Source organism: Aythya ferina (genome assembly GCF_964211825.1).
Source record: "Aythya ferina genome assembly, chromosome: 3".
Classification (NCBI taxonomy): Eukaryota; Metazoa; Chordata; class Aves; order Anseriformes; family Anatidae; genus Aythya; species Aythya ferina.
Genome location: NC_140298.1, coordinates 17,826,156 through 17,842,667, shown reverse-complemented (window position 1 = coordinate 17,842,667; position 16,512 = coordinate 17,826,156). Strand labels below are relative to the sequence as shown.

General features: G+C 35.9%; 1 protein-coding gene across 6 annotated transcripts in view; it reads right to left on the bottom strand.

Moving 5' to 3' along the window:
- The window catches only part of CDC42BPA (CDC42 binding protein kinase alpha), a 153,725-nt gene that overhangs the window by 55,739 nt on the left and 81,474 nt on the right, over window positions 1-16,512 (bottom strand). For 5 of the 6 annotated variants that reach the window (XM_084514987.1, XM_084514982.1, XM_084514983.1 and 2 more), the window contains exons 11-16: window positions 15,777-15,943; window positions 14,796-14,918; window positions 9,106-9,239; window positions 7,253-7,495; window positions 6,891-7,001; window positions 3,547-3,794 (exon numbers count right to left, since the gene is read on the bottom strand). In XM_084514987.1, coding sequence (XP_084371113.1) covers window positions 3,547-3,794; window positions 6,891-7,001; window positions 7,253-7,495; window positions 9,106-9,239; window positions 14,796-14,918; window positions 15,777-15,943 — 1,026 coding nt within the window. The remainder of the gene's footprint in view (window positions 1-3,546; window positions 3,795-6,890; window positions 7,002-7,252; window positions 7,496-9,105; window positions 9,240-14,795; window positions 14,919-15,776; window positions 15,944-16,512) is intronic. The other variant, XM_084514986.1, reaches the window with a different exon arrangement.

Below are 16,512 nucleotides of genomic sequence, written 5' to 3'. Positions count from 1 at the left end.
AAAGTAAAATACTATCATTACTGTTTAAACACTAAGTTTGAAATTCACCACCACTTCTTTTCTGTATCAATAGATTCCCTGCATATGATGAGCAGTCTAGGAAAAAGGCAGGAAAAGATTAAAGCATTGGCTGTCAGGGGAATTAACAAGTCTTGCTTCTTTTTGCAAGGCAGAGATTCAAAACTAATTTCTCAGACAGCAGATCAAACTAATTTTTAATTAATTTTAGTTCTTTTATTTAGCTTTTTTATATTTATGTTTTTGTTCAGCATTTTTTCTTCTGTATTTGTATAAAACTTGTTCTTTTAAGGCTCTAAGGCTCAAAGCAGTCAAAAATGATGGTGGATTACAGAAAGGAGCCCAACGTATTTGGAATTTTCTGCATTTTGAATTCTTAATTCAGCTGATTGTCACTAATCCAGAAAGTCAGATTGCTCCAGTATAATACACAGAGATGACAAATTTTAAACAGATGAGAATGTGGATATAATCTTTCATACCAAAATGCCAACTAAGCAAACCACTGAACTATGCCAGACTACATATGCATACCTCGAACAGCCAAGAACATCAAAAAAACACATTTGCTTTGAAGCTGGGCATCCTCCTCTCCCATCAAGCTTTTTCTCTCATCTAAAATTTAGCTATGTATCCACTCCTGAAGTTTAAGAAATCATACGTGATCCAGATTTCTTTTTATTGGTTAAAAAAATATAATCACAAACCACATGCAAGCAATGTGAAATACAGCTGTATTATGGTATCACTTTGTCACTCCAGCTCTTTACAGGAGAACAAGTTGTACAAAGTGGAGAAATATTTTACCTTACTGCTTTGAAACCAAGTAAACCAGACTTGAAACAAACAGCAGCCCTCAGGCTTCTTCATATAACAGATTTTTAAAAGAAAAGATTGTTTTATAAAACGCGCTTCTTTAGAAATGTATCATTAATTGACAGGCTAAAAAGAAATTCTGCAAATGTGCAGAATTTAGGTTTCCTGCAACTTCTTCCGAAATATTTCATAATGGCAATTCTAAAAAAAAAAAAATAAATAAATGTTGTACAACAGATCACTGGCCTGATGCTGTGTCCCTACCTCTCCAATTTTAGTAGCATGCAGTTTATCGGAATTTTAGCAAAGGATACGAAGGGGTAGTTACTCTCACTTGAACACTCATGTTGTTGCAATAACAAATAAGGAAGCTTAGATTTGAAGGAAACAAACAAAAATTCAATTTTTTAAATAAAAAGAAACCACCAGCATGGAAGTTAAAAAAGGTTCACATAGAGAATTGATTTTGACCAAGCCCTTATTGACCCTTGCTTAGAATAACATACGTAATTTACTCTATGCTATATCCCTTGTAAAGCAATACAACTGTATCCTTTTAATCTGCACTAAAGGTTATTTTTAGACTACTAAATACACTTCAACCCCATGGCCACTCCAAGCTTATGGTTTAAATAATTCTACTTATTTCACCATAAAGCCTCCAGGTGCTTCCTTTTCAACACTTCCACTGAACACCTCTGTATTGGTAAACTCACAAAAAGCTTTGTTTTTCTCCTTAGAAGAGCTAAAACCAATATGTGCATGGGGAAACAAAAAACATCAGTGTTCTCTTAGGAAAAAAATCCAAACACGAATCAAGTAGCAATTCTTCCATTCAATGTTCAAGCTTCCCTTCTAAATTCCAGAACTACTACAGATGTCAATCTGTAGCATACCTTGAACAGTGAACTTCTGCATTTCCGTGGAGTCCTAATATTTGCAATGAGATTCTGCCTATCTGTGTCACAAAACACAGTTCTTCAACTTCAAAGACAAATTCTTCAAGCCTTCATTAATCACTCGTCATATACTTGGACAACCAACTTGGTATGATGCTTAAGCCCTTCCCACTGAGGGTCAAATGTCTGATTCTGGTTATGTGCTCTGCTCATGTTTTACAGTTTTTCCTTATACCAACATCTGAAATACATGGTTACATCAGCATTCATTTCAGATTTTGATTCAGTCCCATTTTTTATTTACAAAGAGAAGCTAGATGAAAGAAGGTTTATGAATAGCTAGTATGAAGCAGATTGGCATTGTTAGGCCATCTGTCATTTCACTAGATGGACATCTAGTTCTAACCTCTGCAGCTGTACGTAAGAATGGTTCTGATGAAACAAGTTTTTGAACCAGTTGGAGTTTGGAAGCTTGATCTTTAAGAACAGTTTAGCCTGAAGAAAGAAGTACTAACGATTCTTTCTTGATTATTCCTCCTTTTGAGACACTAATGAACTGACATATCATTAAAGAGTATCATCCTATCACCTTTATTTATTATAAGACAGCGTAGCCTTTTGTCTATTTATAACTCATAGATCAGCAAAACGGTTAAGTTGTGATAAAAAGAAAACATGCTGCTGATGCAAGTTTTACATCTCAATCTAAAACAAAGCAGGAAACTGCTGTATTAATATCTCCAGTCTACAAGTAACAGCTATACTCCATGAAGAAACAGTCCATGCACTGCATTCTAGGATATATGATCTACTTTCCAATGGTAACAGTTTACCAGAAAAACAGTGTTTTCCAACTCTATTTGCATAAGCTTTTTTGAAAACCTCTTCTATTTAGTACTTACATCCAAGGCTTGGCTATATATATATATATATATATATATATATATATATATATATATATATAGTTACATTTATATGTATATATGGCGATATATATGGGCTAAGCTTCCGGTAGGAACCTCTCCTTCGTGATTTTTCTAATATCCCATCTTACTGCAGCAGGAAAAAGAAGCATCCACTTTTTTTTTTTTTTTTTTTTTTAATCTATAAAGCACTCTCAATTGTTATGAATGAAATTGATGAACACATTCAAGCTATGACTATTGCTATCTTCAATACTACACTATCCAATGGAAAAACTCATTTTTATTGATGAATGCCTCAAGAAACATTGTCAAGGCCAGTTTTAAGTTTCACCACACGGGAGACGAAAAAGCAATTCACTGACAAAATTACTGTGTCAAAAGAGATGAAGCAACTTATGCCTACAGGAGTCTGATGACTGATGTTAACACTGGATAGAACCCAGCGTGGATTAGCCACAGTCCACAGTAACTGACTGTTCCTGTGCTGGCAGAAATGTAACCAATAGTTGATTTCTAACACATTTGCTTTGCATCAAAGGATGAAAAGAGGAAACAGAAAAAAAACATCAAGAAAATATTTTAAATTGCAACATAAATATCAGAGGTCAATTTTCACTGCGCTGCTATTCTGCAGCTACAGACCTTGGAACCATCAAACAGTGCCAGAATTCTGGTGCAAAAATAACTGTTTCTATACAGGGTTGTGGATTTTTTTTTTCATTATTATTTTTGTTTGCAAAGGTGACTTTGCTTTCAACCATGGCATTTGCTCAGCCAAAATCCACCTGTCTGCACTACAATTAAGGAATTCACAGTGGGTCTGGAAACATACCGTGAGTCTTAAAAATACATATTCAGCTTAAAGGTAAATTCCATAAAATACTCACCTTTCTCTTCTGGTTTTCTCTAACTTGTCTTTCAAAATCATGATCTCCTTCTTGAGGGCCAGCTGCTGGCTCTCTGCATCCCGTAGTTCTTTCTTCAGACTTTTTATCTCATTAGCATGCATTATTTCACGTTTAGATAGTTCTTCTTCATAGAAAACACTTTTCTTTTCCAGGTCTGCCTTTAATTTAGTGATCTCTTGCTGGTATTCTATATAGCTTACAGCAGGTGAGCGACCAACCTGTTTTTGCTAAAACAAACAGCTCCAAGTTAGCATTCAAGAATGCTGAAAGCGATGGTCAGCAGCAACTCAATATTCTTAAGTCTATGTTTAGAAAACATCATATTACAGACTTCAGGTAAAAACATAAATCTAATTTTTTCTGAAAATGGGTTAATCACAAATCTGAATTGTACTCTTTTATCATTTTGTGATTTAAATGCAGTAATAGTTTTCACAATATTGAAAAATTGATCTTAATTTTAAACACCTCATGCTGCATTCTGACTCCCCTTACATGCAGTCAGAAAATGACCAGAGAATTAAAAGATTTTAATGCTCCCACTCATACAGTTGACAGCTTGACTTTGGACTATGATATATAGTCAATATACTTCAAAGCCCAAATAATTTGTGGAAAAACTATATAAAGGCAAGCAGAAGCTAAATTCAAGGCTAAATTCTAGTTACAAAAAGATTACATGGATACCATCAGTGAGGAAAAACTGACCTATTTTACTTAAACTGACCACTTACGTCATCATACTGGATTAACAGGAAAACAAGCTTTAAACAGTAAGAGTAATTACTTTACTTTTCACAGCTACAGCTGCATAGCTGCATCAAATGCTGCACTCACTAAAGACCATGTCCTGCCAAAAGCCAAGTATGGAAATACGTTTTAATGTAAATACATGAATAACCTGGTTAGATTTTTCTTCCTATTTTTAATATGGAAATAAATGTAGTCTAAATAAGTAAATACCTTAATAAAAAGACTGTGCTTCAAAAAAGTACAGGTAACTGAAAAACCTACTTCCTTAGGGCAACGCACCTTTAGAAGGATCTCACAGATCTAAGGTATTTTGTTAATACCTCTATTTTTACCATAGATAACCAAGGCTTTGCATAGTTTCTTTTGCTCGTGTATGAACAGGCTTTAAGAGCTAGATGTCATTGTAGAACATTCTGATGATTTGAGTTACTACCACGATGTATTCTGCAAGAAAACCGAGCCTTGCTGTTCATGTCAGCATTACAGTGTAAAACCCCTAAATGTACAAGCCAGATACATGCTGCTATCTCATTGTTTTCTGTAACTCCATCTCACACACACCACAAAAAAAAAAAAAAAGGAATAAAATCCTGCTGTTAGGATGCAGAATTGTAGATCAGAGGGAAAAAAGTGCCATACTAAGTAGAGATTGTTTTGGGAGGGAAGGGGGAAAGTAAGAATTTCCCTTCGTGCACAGGTTGTTAATTACTTAACTTGTTCATTACTGCCCAACATGATGAATTGCCTACACATATACTGCAGTGGAGCATGTGAAAAGCTTCTTTGCAATGCCATGATTTTAATGTGTTGTGTTTTTTTTTTTTCATGTTTTATTTCACAACTAAAAATCACAGAATCACACAGAATCACAGAACCATCTAGGTTGGAAGAGACCTCAAGATCACCGAGTCCAACCTCTGACCTAACACTAACAGTCCTCCACTAAACCATATCCCTAAGCTCTACATCTAAACGTCTTTTAAAGACCTCCAGGGATGGTGACTCCACCACTACCCTGGGCAGCCCATTCCAGTGCCTAACAATTCTCTCGGTAAAGAAGTTCTTCCTAATATCCGACCTAAAATATCCCTGGTGCAACTTAAGCCCACTCCCCCTCATCCTGTCACCAGGCACGTGGGAGAATAGGCCAATCCCCACCTTGCTACAGCCTCCTTTAAGGTACCTGTAGAGAGCAATAAGGTCGCCCCTGAGCCTCCTTTTCTCCAGGCTGAACAAGCCCAGCTCCCTCAGCCACCAGGAATGTTTCCAAGAGCTCCTTCTTGAGTTGTATTTGTCAGTCCCAAATTGGTAGTACGTAGCACGAGGTTAGATTATTCTTCCACTAATAACCATACGTTTTAGCTACAATGAAGCTCCTCTGACACCCTTGTACATAACATCACAACTTTCCATGACCCAAAGCATACACACTGTATTGTGAAATGCTGGTAAGAAAGCTACAATTCCACTTGCCTATTCTGATAACGCTGCCTTGTTGTTACTAATCAGCTTACCATTTAATCTCAGTAAATCTCCAATACATTCCTCACGCCTCCTAAACTGTTATACAAACTCTTTGTTGATGGTGAAGATTCATGAAAGCAGAACAATCGCCTTAATTTTCAGATAAGAATCTGAATTCAGAGCATCGGAAGCTTTATAAATCCAAATTTCATGAGAAATGAATTTCTTTATTTTCATTTAAGGAAGGAAGGCAAAATAAAAGAATGCATGTTAAAGAAAAAACAAACCAAACCAAAACAAAAAAACCCTTCTGTTAGTGACTTAATGTTGACAAACGTCCCAGAAAATTGGGAAAAATGACAAAACTGTTGTTCATGTGAATTAAGACCAGAATAGACCTAACCTGACATTTTGCACAAAATGTTTAGACTTATCCTACTGGACAAAACACTGGGAACAGCATTTTGCTGTAAATGAAAAAAAGTCCGTAAGGAGAAACCAATAAAACTCATCCCGTTTTTGAGAAAGTCTTTGTTCTTCAGAGCACCATATACAATGCTAAGGCATAGAATAAAATAACAGTTAATATTCTTGACTTACTTAAATTTCTGTTTCTGAAAACACAAGCACGTGTGAACAATCTAATCAAAATTAATTCAACACTAAATACACTAAAACTTTTCCTTCATGGCTACATCAGTTGACTCCTACTTTGAAAAGAAAGATGGGTTTCTTCACTTACAATACAATACATAAAAAACCTATACAGAAACCCACACAGGCTGCAAGTGCATCTTAAATAGTCAGCTACCCTCCATTAAAAATGCTTTTACCAGGTAAACAAAGTAATAATGGAAGCAATTTGTTTCAAAAAATTGAGTATTGAGAAATATTTCAGTTGGCTGTAACACACAGGTCTGAAAGCTGCAACAGGCAAATATTCATTTTTCTGGACAATAATGCGATTCATGCTTGCATTAATATTCAGCATCAACTGGAGTGTCAAACTAACAATATCCTTTTGTCTTACATCTGAAAGCAATTCAATCAGATCCAGTCCTAGTTGACTAGCAAGTCTGCAGGTGCCAATACCTGAACACACTAACCTTTAGCCCTTCTACTTCACTTTCCAACTCTTTAGAGTACTGCTCGCTCTTCTCTCGCAATTTCCTGTCTTTGGATGCTTCAGCAGCTGCAGCTTCAGCTTGGACTTCCAGCTACAAAAATACACAATTTTTAATAGGCAGAATTCTTATATTTTATCAAAATCTATTGATGATTTTCAATAAGAAAGACAAATCTTCAGCACTAACCTGGACACTTCAAATTTTTAGAAAATAAAAATTGGTACTGTTTGAAATAACAAAGACATAAAGATTCACAGATAACATTCAAAAAATACATTTTTTGGAAAACCTTACATAAAACTACAATTTCATAGATTCTAAACAGTCTTCTCACTACTTACTTCTTTTTTAAGTCTCTCTGTTCTGCGTAACTCTTGCCTTAAACTTTCTACTTTTTGCATCACCACTTCCATTTCTTCCTCCTTATCTCGGAGCTGGCGGGCAAGTTTTTGTTTTTGAGAGTGCAAGTCTGTCAGCCGCTCGTTCATCTCTGAGAACTCCTGCATTGCCAATTTCCGCTGGCTGTGTGCATCTTTCAACTCTTTGGCTTGGGATTTTAATCTGTCACTAGACTCTGCCAGTTCCTACAGTTTAAAAAAAGAATTAAGTAATAAACCTAGAAAGCTGCAAGGCCAATTCTCTGGATGTGCATCTAAAACCTCCAGAGTGAACAGAAACTACATACTCATTTCTTTTGATAAATGCATCTACAATACAGATTGTATGCTTCTATAAATAAGGTAAGAGGCCAGGTTTTACTACTGAAGTCAGTTAAACTGCACAAACTTAATCGAAGTGTGAATTTGCTCTTCAATACAAAGGCTTTCAAGCACTCACATTAAAACATAAAAATACCTTGCTATCTTAAAAAATATCATTGACATAGTTTTTCATGATCTATGTAAATTAATAAAAATAATAGCATTCATCCCACTTTTTAAAAAAGGCTTCTGCATGAAGTGAATGGAGAACTCTGGTCTATGAAAATTTCTACTTTAAAAGCTTTTAAAAACTGACCTACACATTGGCAATCATTTCCACACACTACACCACAATATAAATTTTACAGAATGTTTCAGGCAACAAAACACTGTGTTTAACAATAATATACGATAATCATTCTTTTACAAGAACCCACATGAAAAACACAGCCAGTGCTGTGATACCCCTAGAGTGAAAAACCTTCACAAAGCTTGCTGTTGTCTTAGATCTGTTTTATTACACTATGAATGAAGGATCACAATAGTTAGTATGGTTTAATGATGTTCAGCCAAATTGGAGAAGAACAAAGAAGCAAAGAAAAGTAAGTCTAAAGATGAAAAGTGGCTGGAAGAATTAGTATTTAGCACTGTTGACATTATACAAATTTAAAAGCATTTTCTGATTTAAAAAAAAAAAAAAAAAAAAAATGTCCAAATCACTACAGGTTGTTTCAGAGTACAGATAGTCCTTCTTAGACAAACTGGCAGTTCTTAAGGTTTTTAAAACTTTATGAGTCAAAAGAAAAAGTGTTAAATACAGACGGCAGATAAACATTGAACGTGGACTCTACAATACTGTGCTAATACAAATAATGATGAGAAGCAAACTAACGTATTTTGCACAAAACTGTATTTTCAAATTCATTTAATCATGAAGGCAAAGTAGCCACAGAAATCAGTATTTTATTAAATAAGAAAATGAGGAATTAGGGAGATAGAGAAAACTAAAATCAGAAAAATAATTTTTCAGTCTTCATATTTGGGGTATTTTTCTACTTTTCACATCTCCCTTCTTGGGACATTTCCATGCCACACTCCTAATAGTAAATTCTGAACATTTTTTCCCTTTACAGTCTCACCCTTATTTCAGATTAATATAGTTGTCTGAAATAGTTCTTCTCTTCTCCATCTTCTAATCACTCTAATTATCATCTTAATCTGAGATTACAAAACTTTCTTTGCAACCATTCTGCAATTTGGATCATAGGGCAGTTTATTATCTGGAATTAGTCACTTAGGACCACCCAGCAATCCTACATATAATGCTTTAAATACTGTCCTTGTCTTAAAAAAAAAAGTCAGAAAGCAAAGTAGGTCACATTAAACATTTGTTACCTACTCATTAATTTTACACTAAAAAGTTATTTTAAGCAAAATTAAAAAGTAAAAATAGTCTTTAGGATTTAGAATAGTCATTGACAAAACACTTTTACCTTATTAAGATCTTCCCTCTCTTGCTTCAGTGTTCTGACTTGTTTCTCAAAAGCCTTTATTTGTCTGGAAGCATCATCCAACTCCCGCCTTGCAGTGCTGGCTTCTTCAAGTTGCTGTTCTAGCTGATCAGAATCTAGAAAAAGCAGCATATTTCTAAATATATTAAGGAAAAAGTTATTCTAGAATAACATACTCTAGCTGTTCAGTAGCCTCTTCAGTAATTTGGTTTCAAATTAACACAAACCAATGCAGTTCTTACCTGGCTTTATAACAGGAATTAGGTGGTTTCAACTGCCATATCTGCTCTTAACAGAATAGAATAGGTCACAGCTTGATGCAACACAATGTAGAAAATGACAGCTTGCCTTTTCAGATTGTAATAATCACACCCTACACATAATTCTGTTCTGCATGCCGTAACATGACCTATACATTTGACTTGTGCACACCACAGAATCATAGAAACACAAGGCTGGAAAGGACCTACAAGATCATCTAGTCCAATCATCCTCCTATCACCAATACTACCCACTAAGCTACTAAATCTTATCTCGTAGCACCTTTTCCAGGCGCTTCCTGAATACCGTGAGGAATGGCGACTCCACCAGCTCCCTGGGCAGGCCGCTCCAGCGCCTGACCACTCTTTGAGAGAAAGAGTTTTTCCTGCTATCTAATCTATATCTCCCCAGGTGCAACTTATGGCCATTTCCTTGAGTCCTATCATTAGTTATCTGAGAGCAGAGGCCAACCTCTTCCTCATCACAGTCTCCTTTCAGGCACTTCCCAGCTCCCTCAGCCGCTCCTCACAGGACTTGTGCTCCAAGCCCTTCACCAGCTTCATAGCCCCTCCAGGGCCTCGATGTACTTCTTGTGGTGAGGGGCCCAAAGCTGAGCACAGTACTAGAGGTGCAGCCTCACCAGAGCAGAATACAATGGGACGATCAGCTCCCTGCTCCTGCTGGCTACGCTATTTCTAATACAGGCCAGGATGTCCTTGGCCTTCTTGACCACCTGGGCACACTGCCGGCTCATGTTCAGCTGAGCACTGATCAACACTCCCAGGTCCCTGTCCTCTTCACAGTCTTCTAACCACTCTCCCCAAGCCTATAGCACTGCATGAGGTTGTTGTGACCAAAGTGCAGGACCAGGTGCTTGGCCTTGTTAAACCTCATCCCATTCGCCTCAGCCCAGCAGTCCAGCCTATCCAGATCCCTCTGAAGGGCCACCCTGCCCTCAGGCAGACCGACTCTACCTCCCAGTTTGGTGTCATCTTCAAACTTACTGAGGGTGCGCTCAACCCCCTCATCCAGGTCATCAATAAAGATATTGAAGAAGATAGACCCCAGTACCGACTCCTGGGGGACATCACTTGTAACGGGATGTCAGCTGGACTTAGCTCCATTAACCACAACCCGCTGGGCACGGCCCTCCAGCCAGTTATTTGCCCAGAGAAGAGCGTACCTGTCCAGGCCACGGGCAGCCAGTTTCCCCAGGAAAATACTGTGGGAGACTGCGTCAAAGGCTTTGCTGAAGTCTAAGTAGACTACATCAACAGCCCTTCCCTCACCTAGTCTGGTCACACAGTCATAAGAGGAGATGGGGGCTGGACAAGCACGACCTGCCTTTCGTGAACCCGTGCTGGCTGGGCCAATGATACTTAATGATATCATGATACCTAATATATCTTTCCTTACAGCGTATCATAACTACAAAGAGTTTCCTTCTCCCCATGAACTCCCCCAGAAAGAATCAGCAAAAGTAACCAATGCGCGAGAGAGCTGGTAAACATTCTCTGTTCATACACTTAAAATTAACTCCAGAAGATTTTACTTACTTCTAGTATAAAAACCATTTGTGTTTATGTGACCTACTTTACTACTCTAAGTACAGAAAAACTACTATACCATTTTCTTACTGTCATTTATACAATGAAAGTACATTTCTATGACACAGCTAAATAATGTCATATTAATACTCTCAAATGCTTTAATATAAAAAGCTGGCAACCATAAAATATAAAACAGAAAACTGAAAATTTCTGGATAGTGTTTTCTTTCTAGCTTGTCACTTAAAAACACATATTTAAAGCAAGATATATGTGAAGGTGGGTTAATTCTGATTTCTAAAACCAAAGGCAAAATGCCTTGATATTTCATAGTTGTGGCAGGACTTCGGATTGTATGTATTTATCCACAGAACAAGGACCCATCCATACTCTTGATAGAGCCGTTTACAGCCTTTTCATAAATGCAACCCTAAGAGACTGACTATTAGGGAAATCAAATAAAAAAATACATTTCGAGGAACTGTAATTTCTGAAACACAAGAATTTTATAAGTAAAAGAATACCATTACCTTGTACTCATACAAATATTCAGTACCATTTTAATTCATTAACTCTTGTTTAAAAATTTAAAGGAATGCATTTAAATAAGAGATGTAGCTCAAAGACATAAATTATTAACTGGCTGCCTTACATAGGCTACTCTGAAGTCACCAGCAAAAAGAAAGTTTATATATGGCTCTGCTGATCCAAGATAAATCTTTCCTCTGTGCATGAACTACTTTGTTCCATAGCTCTGTTTTTTTCTTCTGTTCCTGCCTTTTACATATTTGGCAACGTTAAAGATTCCTCAAAGATTTCTCCTATGTAACTTACAGAACAAAAATTACAACTTTGACCTCAACTAGTGAAAGCATATGCTAGCTTGTCATTACCCGAAAAAATAGGCAGACAAAAAAAATAATCATATTTTTCTAAGGTTCCCCTGGTTACACTCTTTAATTTGACACAATTTGACATTCATTTTTATTACCTTTTTAAATGTGTGTTTACACTTAGAGTTCCAGAAGAGGCAGCAAAACAGGTTAAAGAATATAAAAGCTGGTTGTAACATGTGAGTAGTAAATGGTAATTTTCCTTCTAAGCACTCTAGCTGTTGCTCACATTTTAGCTAATATATGCAAACACTCACCGTAGGAAGTTACTGCATTACATTTAATTGCCCAAGAGATAAGCCAAAAGCATAACGTTCAGCTCTGCACCTGAACTGAACCTTCTTAAAAGTTCATCAGTTCTAGACTTGGAAATATAGATATTTTAAAGGTCATTCAGTAAGCTGGAAACTAGTTCCCCTAAATCTGCGCGCACTCAGACATGACCATCATCTGGTTTGTGCCTGTCTTATGTCAATAACTTAGTTTTAAAATCTATTTCTTAAAACAAACAAACAAACAAAAAAAACCCACACACATCAATCATAAGATCAAGTAAAATACAACATTCTCTCTTCCCAATTTTATGAAATTAACTTGGATTAGGTACAACTCAAGGCACATATGAGTGCCTTCTATTTAGTGACTGTAATGTCTGGACCTGGCAAGGTGTTCAAATATATACTGGGAAAGCTATGTGGTGACTAGGCATGAATTAGATGACTGTACGTCTTCCTTATTTGATCACATTTTTCACTTCCAACCCAAAAACCAAAAGTGCATGTTTGTAGGAATAAATATAGAAATATGTATGTGGCACGAAACAGAAAATTCTTAATGGTACTTAAGGGAAAATAATATTAATTAATATTCTCAATATTACCTGCCTTTACCAGACACTGAATTCTTTTATAAATAGAAATGGATATCAGTTGTGTTGGAGAATGTTCCACACTGTTTTGTTTTTTTTTTTTTTTTTTTTTTTTCAATACCAAAGAAAGAGAGTAATATTTGCAAGAATGCACTAAAATCCGAGCTGCAGCTCAGTAAGTCAAGAGGAAAATATGAGTTAAAACTGACTTTGTTGCTTTTCTATATATGCATGTTCTTATGAAAAAACTGTTCTAATGAATGTTGCTTTTCACTGGTCCCAAGGAACCAAAACCGGAGCTGAGTGTTGTTGCAGAACAGAGATTTCTGATCATGTCTTGCCTTTCCTCGTTACAGCAACAATTGGAAGGACATCTGGCTGGAGAACAGCTTCACAAAATCCTTTGTTCTGACACAGCACCAACAGGACATTACTCAGACTAGTGAGATCCTCCCTGAGCTACTTAATCCACATTCACATCCAAAAAATAATGCTTATGATACAATGCAAAACTGCTACATCACGCCAGAGAAGCTGTCCAACTGTACATCTGTAACACAGACTTTTTCAGACCACACAATTTTAGCATAATATAATCTATGTGCTACAATCTGCAATTCATATATAGTGTGCTTCTGCCCTGTAACATAGCAGCAGAGTCTAAACACAGCAACTAAAATGTCTGGAAGTTAATTTCCAGTTATTCTTTCTATGGGTACCCCTGCTGGCATTCCTGAAGGAAGTGAATGATGCTTTTTCACAAATACAAACCAGAACAACTTTTTTTTTTTTCGTTTCTTTGACCCTTTTCTCACTGTATTTTCCCTCGCCACAGGTAACCTACAGTTATACAAGTAGATTTCAATCTACCGTATCTGATTTTTCTCTCATAAAATGCACCCTTTCTCCTGTTTGGGTTGACAAGAAAAATAGGATTTGTCCTCCTTCTTTCTACATTCCTAGTCTCAATACGTAACAATCTCCATCAGTCTTGTTAATTTTCCTAAATAAAATTCATCCTTACTCTAGAAATTCTTAAAATATGGTGAATCTGGGAGAGTAAGTATAGCAAAGATAAATTGGGTATATTGAATTTCCTTGACTCTCCATTAATGTTTCCAGTAGCCTCTTTCAGAACACAGGATACTGCACTAGGTAGATCTTTGCTTTTAACCAGTTTGAGAGTTCTAAAAAATCATAACATGACATTAATTTAAGAAATTCAGCTCTTTACCTGCACAAATTTCAAAAATGCTTTTCAAGCTTAAAGTTCTTTCAAGCTTAAAGTACTTTTTTTTGTGTGTGAGTGTTGGCAGGGGTTGTTTTTCTTTCTTATTGAATTGTCCTTAAGTCAACCTTGAGTTCTTGCACTTGCCCATTTTCTTCCCCATCCCACTGTGGGCAGGAGGAGTGAGTAAACAGATGTGTGGCATTTAGCTGTCTACTGGGTTAAACCACAAACTAAATATTTTTCAGACTGTTAAAACTGCTAGACTGAAGTCTTCATCCCTCAAGTTTGTTTAGCCATGTAAGCAAGAATCAATACCTTCCTTCTTTCCAGTTTACTATCTATGTAACTGCACATAAAACGAGAAATACTAAGGTATGTTACAGTGGCTTGTAAACGACAGCAAAGTGACTTTGAATTGTAAAATGACAGCCATGAGTTTTGATAGAGCAAAAAATAACCAAGCAATTGCTCTATCTACACCTGCACTACATTCTTGGAAGGAAAAAAAAAAAACAAAACAAAAAGACACAAGGAATCACAGAGGAAATTTGTCATGGTTTCAGATTCTTAGGTAGAGCCTGATTTGCATCCATGTAAATTAGCAATACCACAATTTAAAACCAGTGGAACTTCACCACTAATGGTAATAGCAGAAGTCACTGAAATTTCCTTTCCCTTGCAACTGGAATTACTCAAGTACTAAGTACTAAGCTGCATTTGAAAAAAATGTTGCACCACAACTGAGAAGCAAACAATAAAATGAGAAGTAAAAATAGATTAGAAAATTCTTTAAAAGGAAAGCACTGGGGGAAAAAGATCTTGTCAAATTATTCTTTACTGTTACAGTTGTTACATTAATATTTATAACTTACCTGTTACCTGTTTCTTCAACTTTTCAATTTCTTCTTTTAAGCTTTTAATTTCTAAATCTTTGCTTGCTGTAATTGGGCCATCCACTGTTGAATACTGCAGAGCCTGGACTGTCTGGGTGGACTCTAAAAACAGATGTAAGAGAGAAGAACCAATCACAATGCCTGACATTTAGGTGGTCAGAAGGATATTACTGGTTAATTAAGACATGCCAAAAAGGCCCTCTACTGAGGCATTTTACATGTATGCACTTAAGGCCATATCCCAGACATTAACACCTAACACGCAGACTCAAAACCTTAAAGCAAAAACAGCACTGAGGTAGAAATTTAAATTACGATGAATATTTCAGAAAACTACAGTTGTAATTATTATTAAATGCCTCTACAGATCTAATGAAAAAACATGTTTCTTTTTTCCCCCAGAACAATAGAAAGCAACATACACCATTGAGAATTCAAGCACTGCATTAGGTTACACAGTCATTTATGTGTCAAAAATCTTTTCCAGTCTCCAGCAAGACCAAGTCTTACTCCTGTAAAAAAAACTATACATGTCTACAGATTAGGATGCTATGATTTATAATTTCTAATGGCTAATGGTCAATTTTTTCAGGATGCTATGATGCCAATTATTTTCAGGATGCTACGATATATAATTTCTAACGACTAGGGGCCGATTACTTTTGGCAACTGTCAACTGGACAAATTAAGTTCTTAGAGATTTTTACAATTAAATCTTTACGCCAGAATGGTTATATAAGACATAGTGCAAGCAGTGTTAGCATGTTTTAAGAAGTTGCATACATAAGATATTTCAAGCATAAAGACTATTAGAAGTTTAATATGTCAACAGAAATAAGAGATTTTTTTTTCTTCTAGAAAGCATTCCATGAGTTATATTTTTTTTCTCCACTGAATAAACTGTGCTTCACATAACAGAAAGCTAATTAAGTCAAAATCATGACTGAAAGATTTTTCTACCTTGCAGTTTTCTACTAAGTTCAAGCTTTTCCTGTTCTAGACGTCTTATTCTCCTCTCATAAGCTTCTGTTGCTAAACTGTCCTCCAAAGTTCTTTGGATACTCGCATCAAGATCCATGGAGGGTGGTCCAGCTGTCAGTCTGAGACAGCTGCGGTCTGAAAGCACACTGGGAAAGAAAATAAAACAGTATTTGATTTTACAACAGGATGTGTTTAAAATTTAAAAAACAAACAGTAAAGTTGTTTAAATTGTGAATAACTACATAAATCATTACACAATAAAATAATACTTTGTCAATATGTGCTTAATAAAACTTGAATTCATTTCTACCTAGCATGACTGATATCCCCAGTACATTTTTAATAATATAAAAGTGAATAAACTCCTGATTAAAAATGACCATTACAGACAGTTCAAGTTAGCTTCCAGATAGCAAAAAGTGATTTTCTAAAGAGTAAGATTAGAGTAACAGTTTATTTTAGAATTATTCATCAACTTTGCCAAATACTTTACTTATAACAACTACAACAAACAGTGTGAAATTATCACATGAAAATCAGAGCATCTATATATCAGAAATACTGTGAGGCCTTGGTTTTGTGTATACTCATTTACACATACTGCTACTTATGCAAATAATCCTTTTGAAGTCTACAGGTCATCTCACATAACCAGTACTAAGCACATTTGCAGAAACATGCCTGGCTTTTCAATAGTTGTAATCCTTTTTAAAAA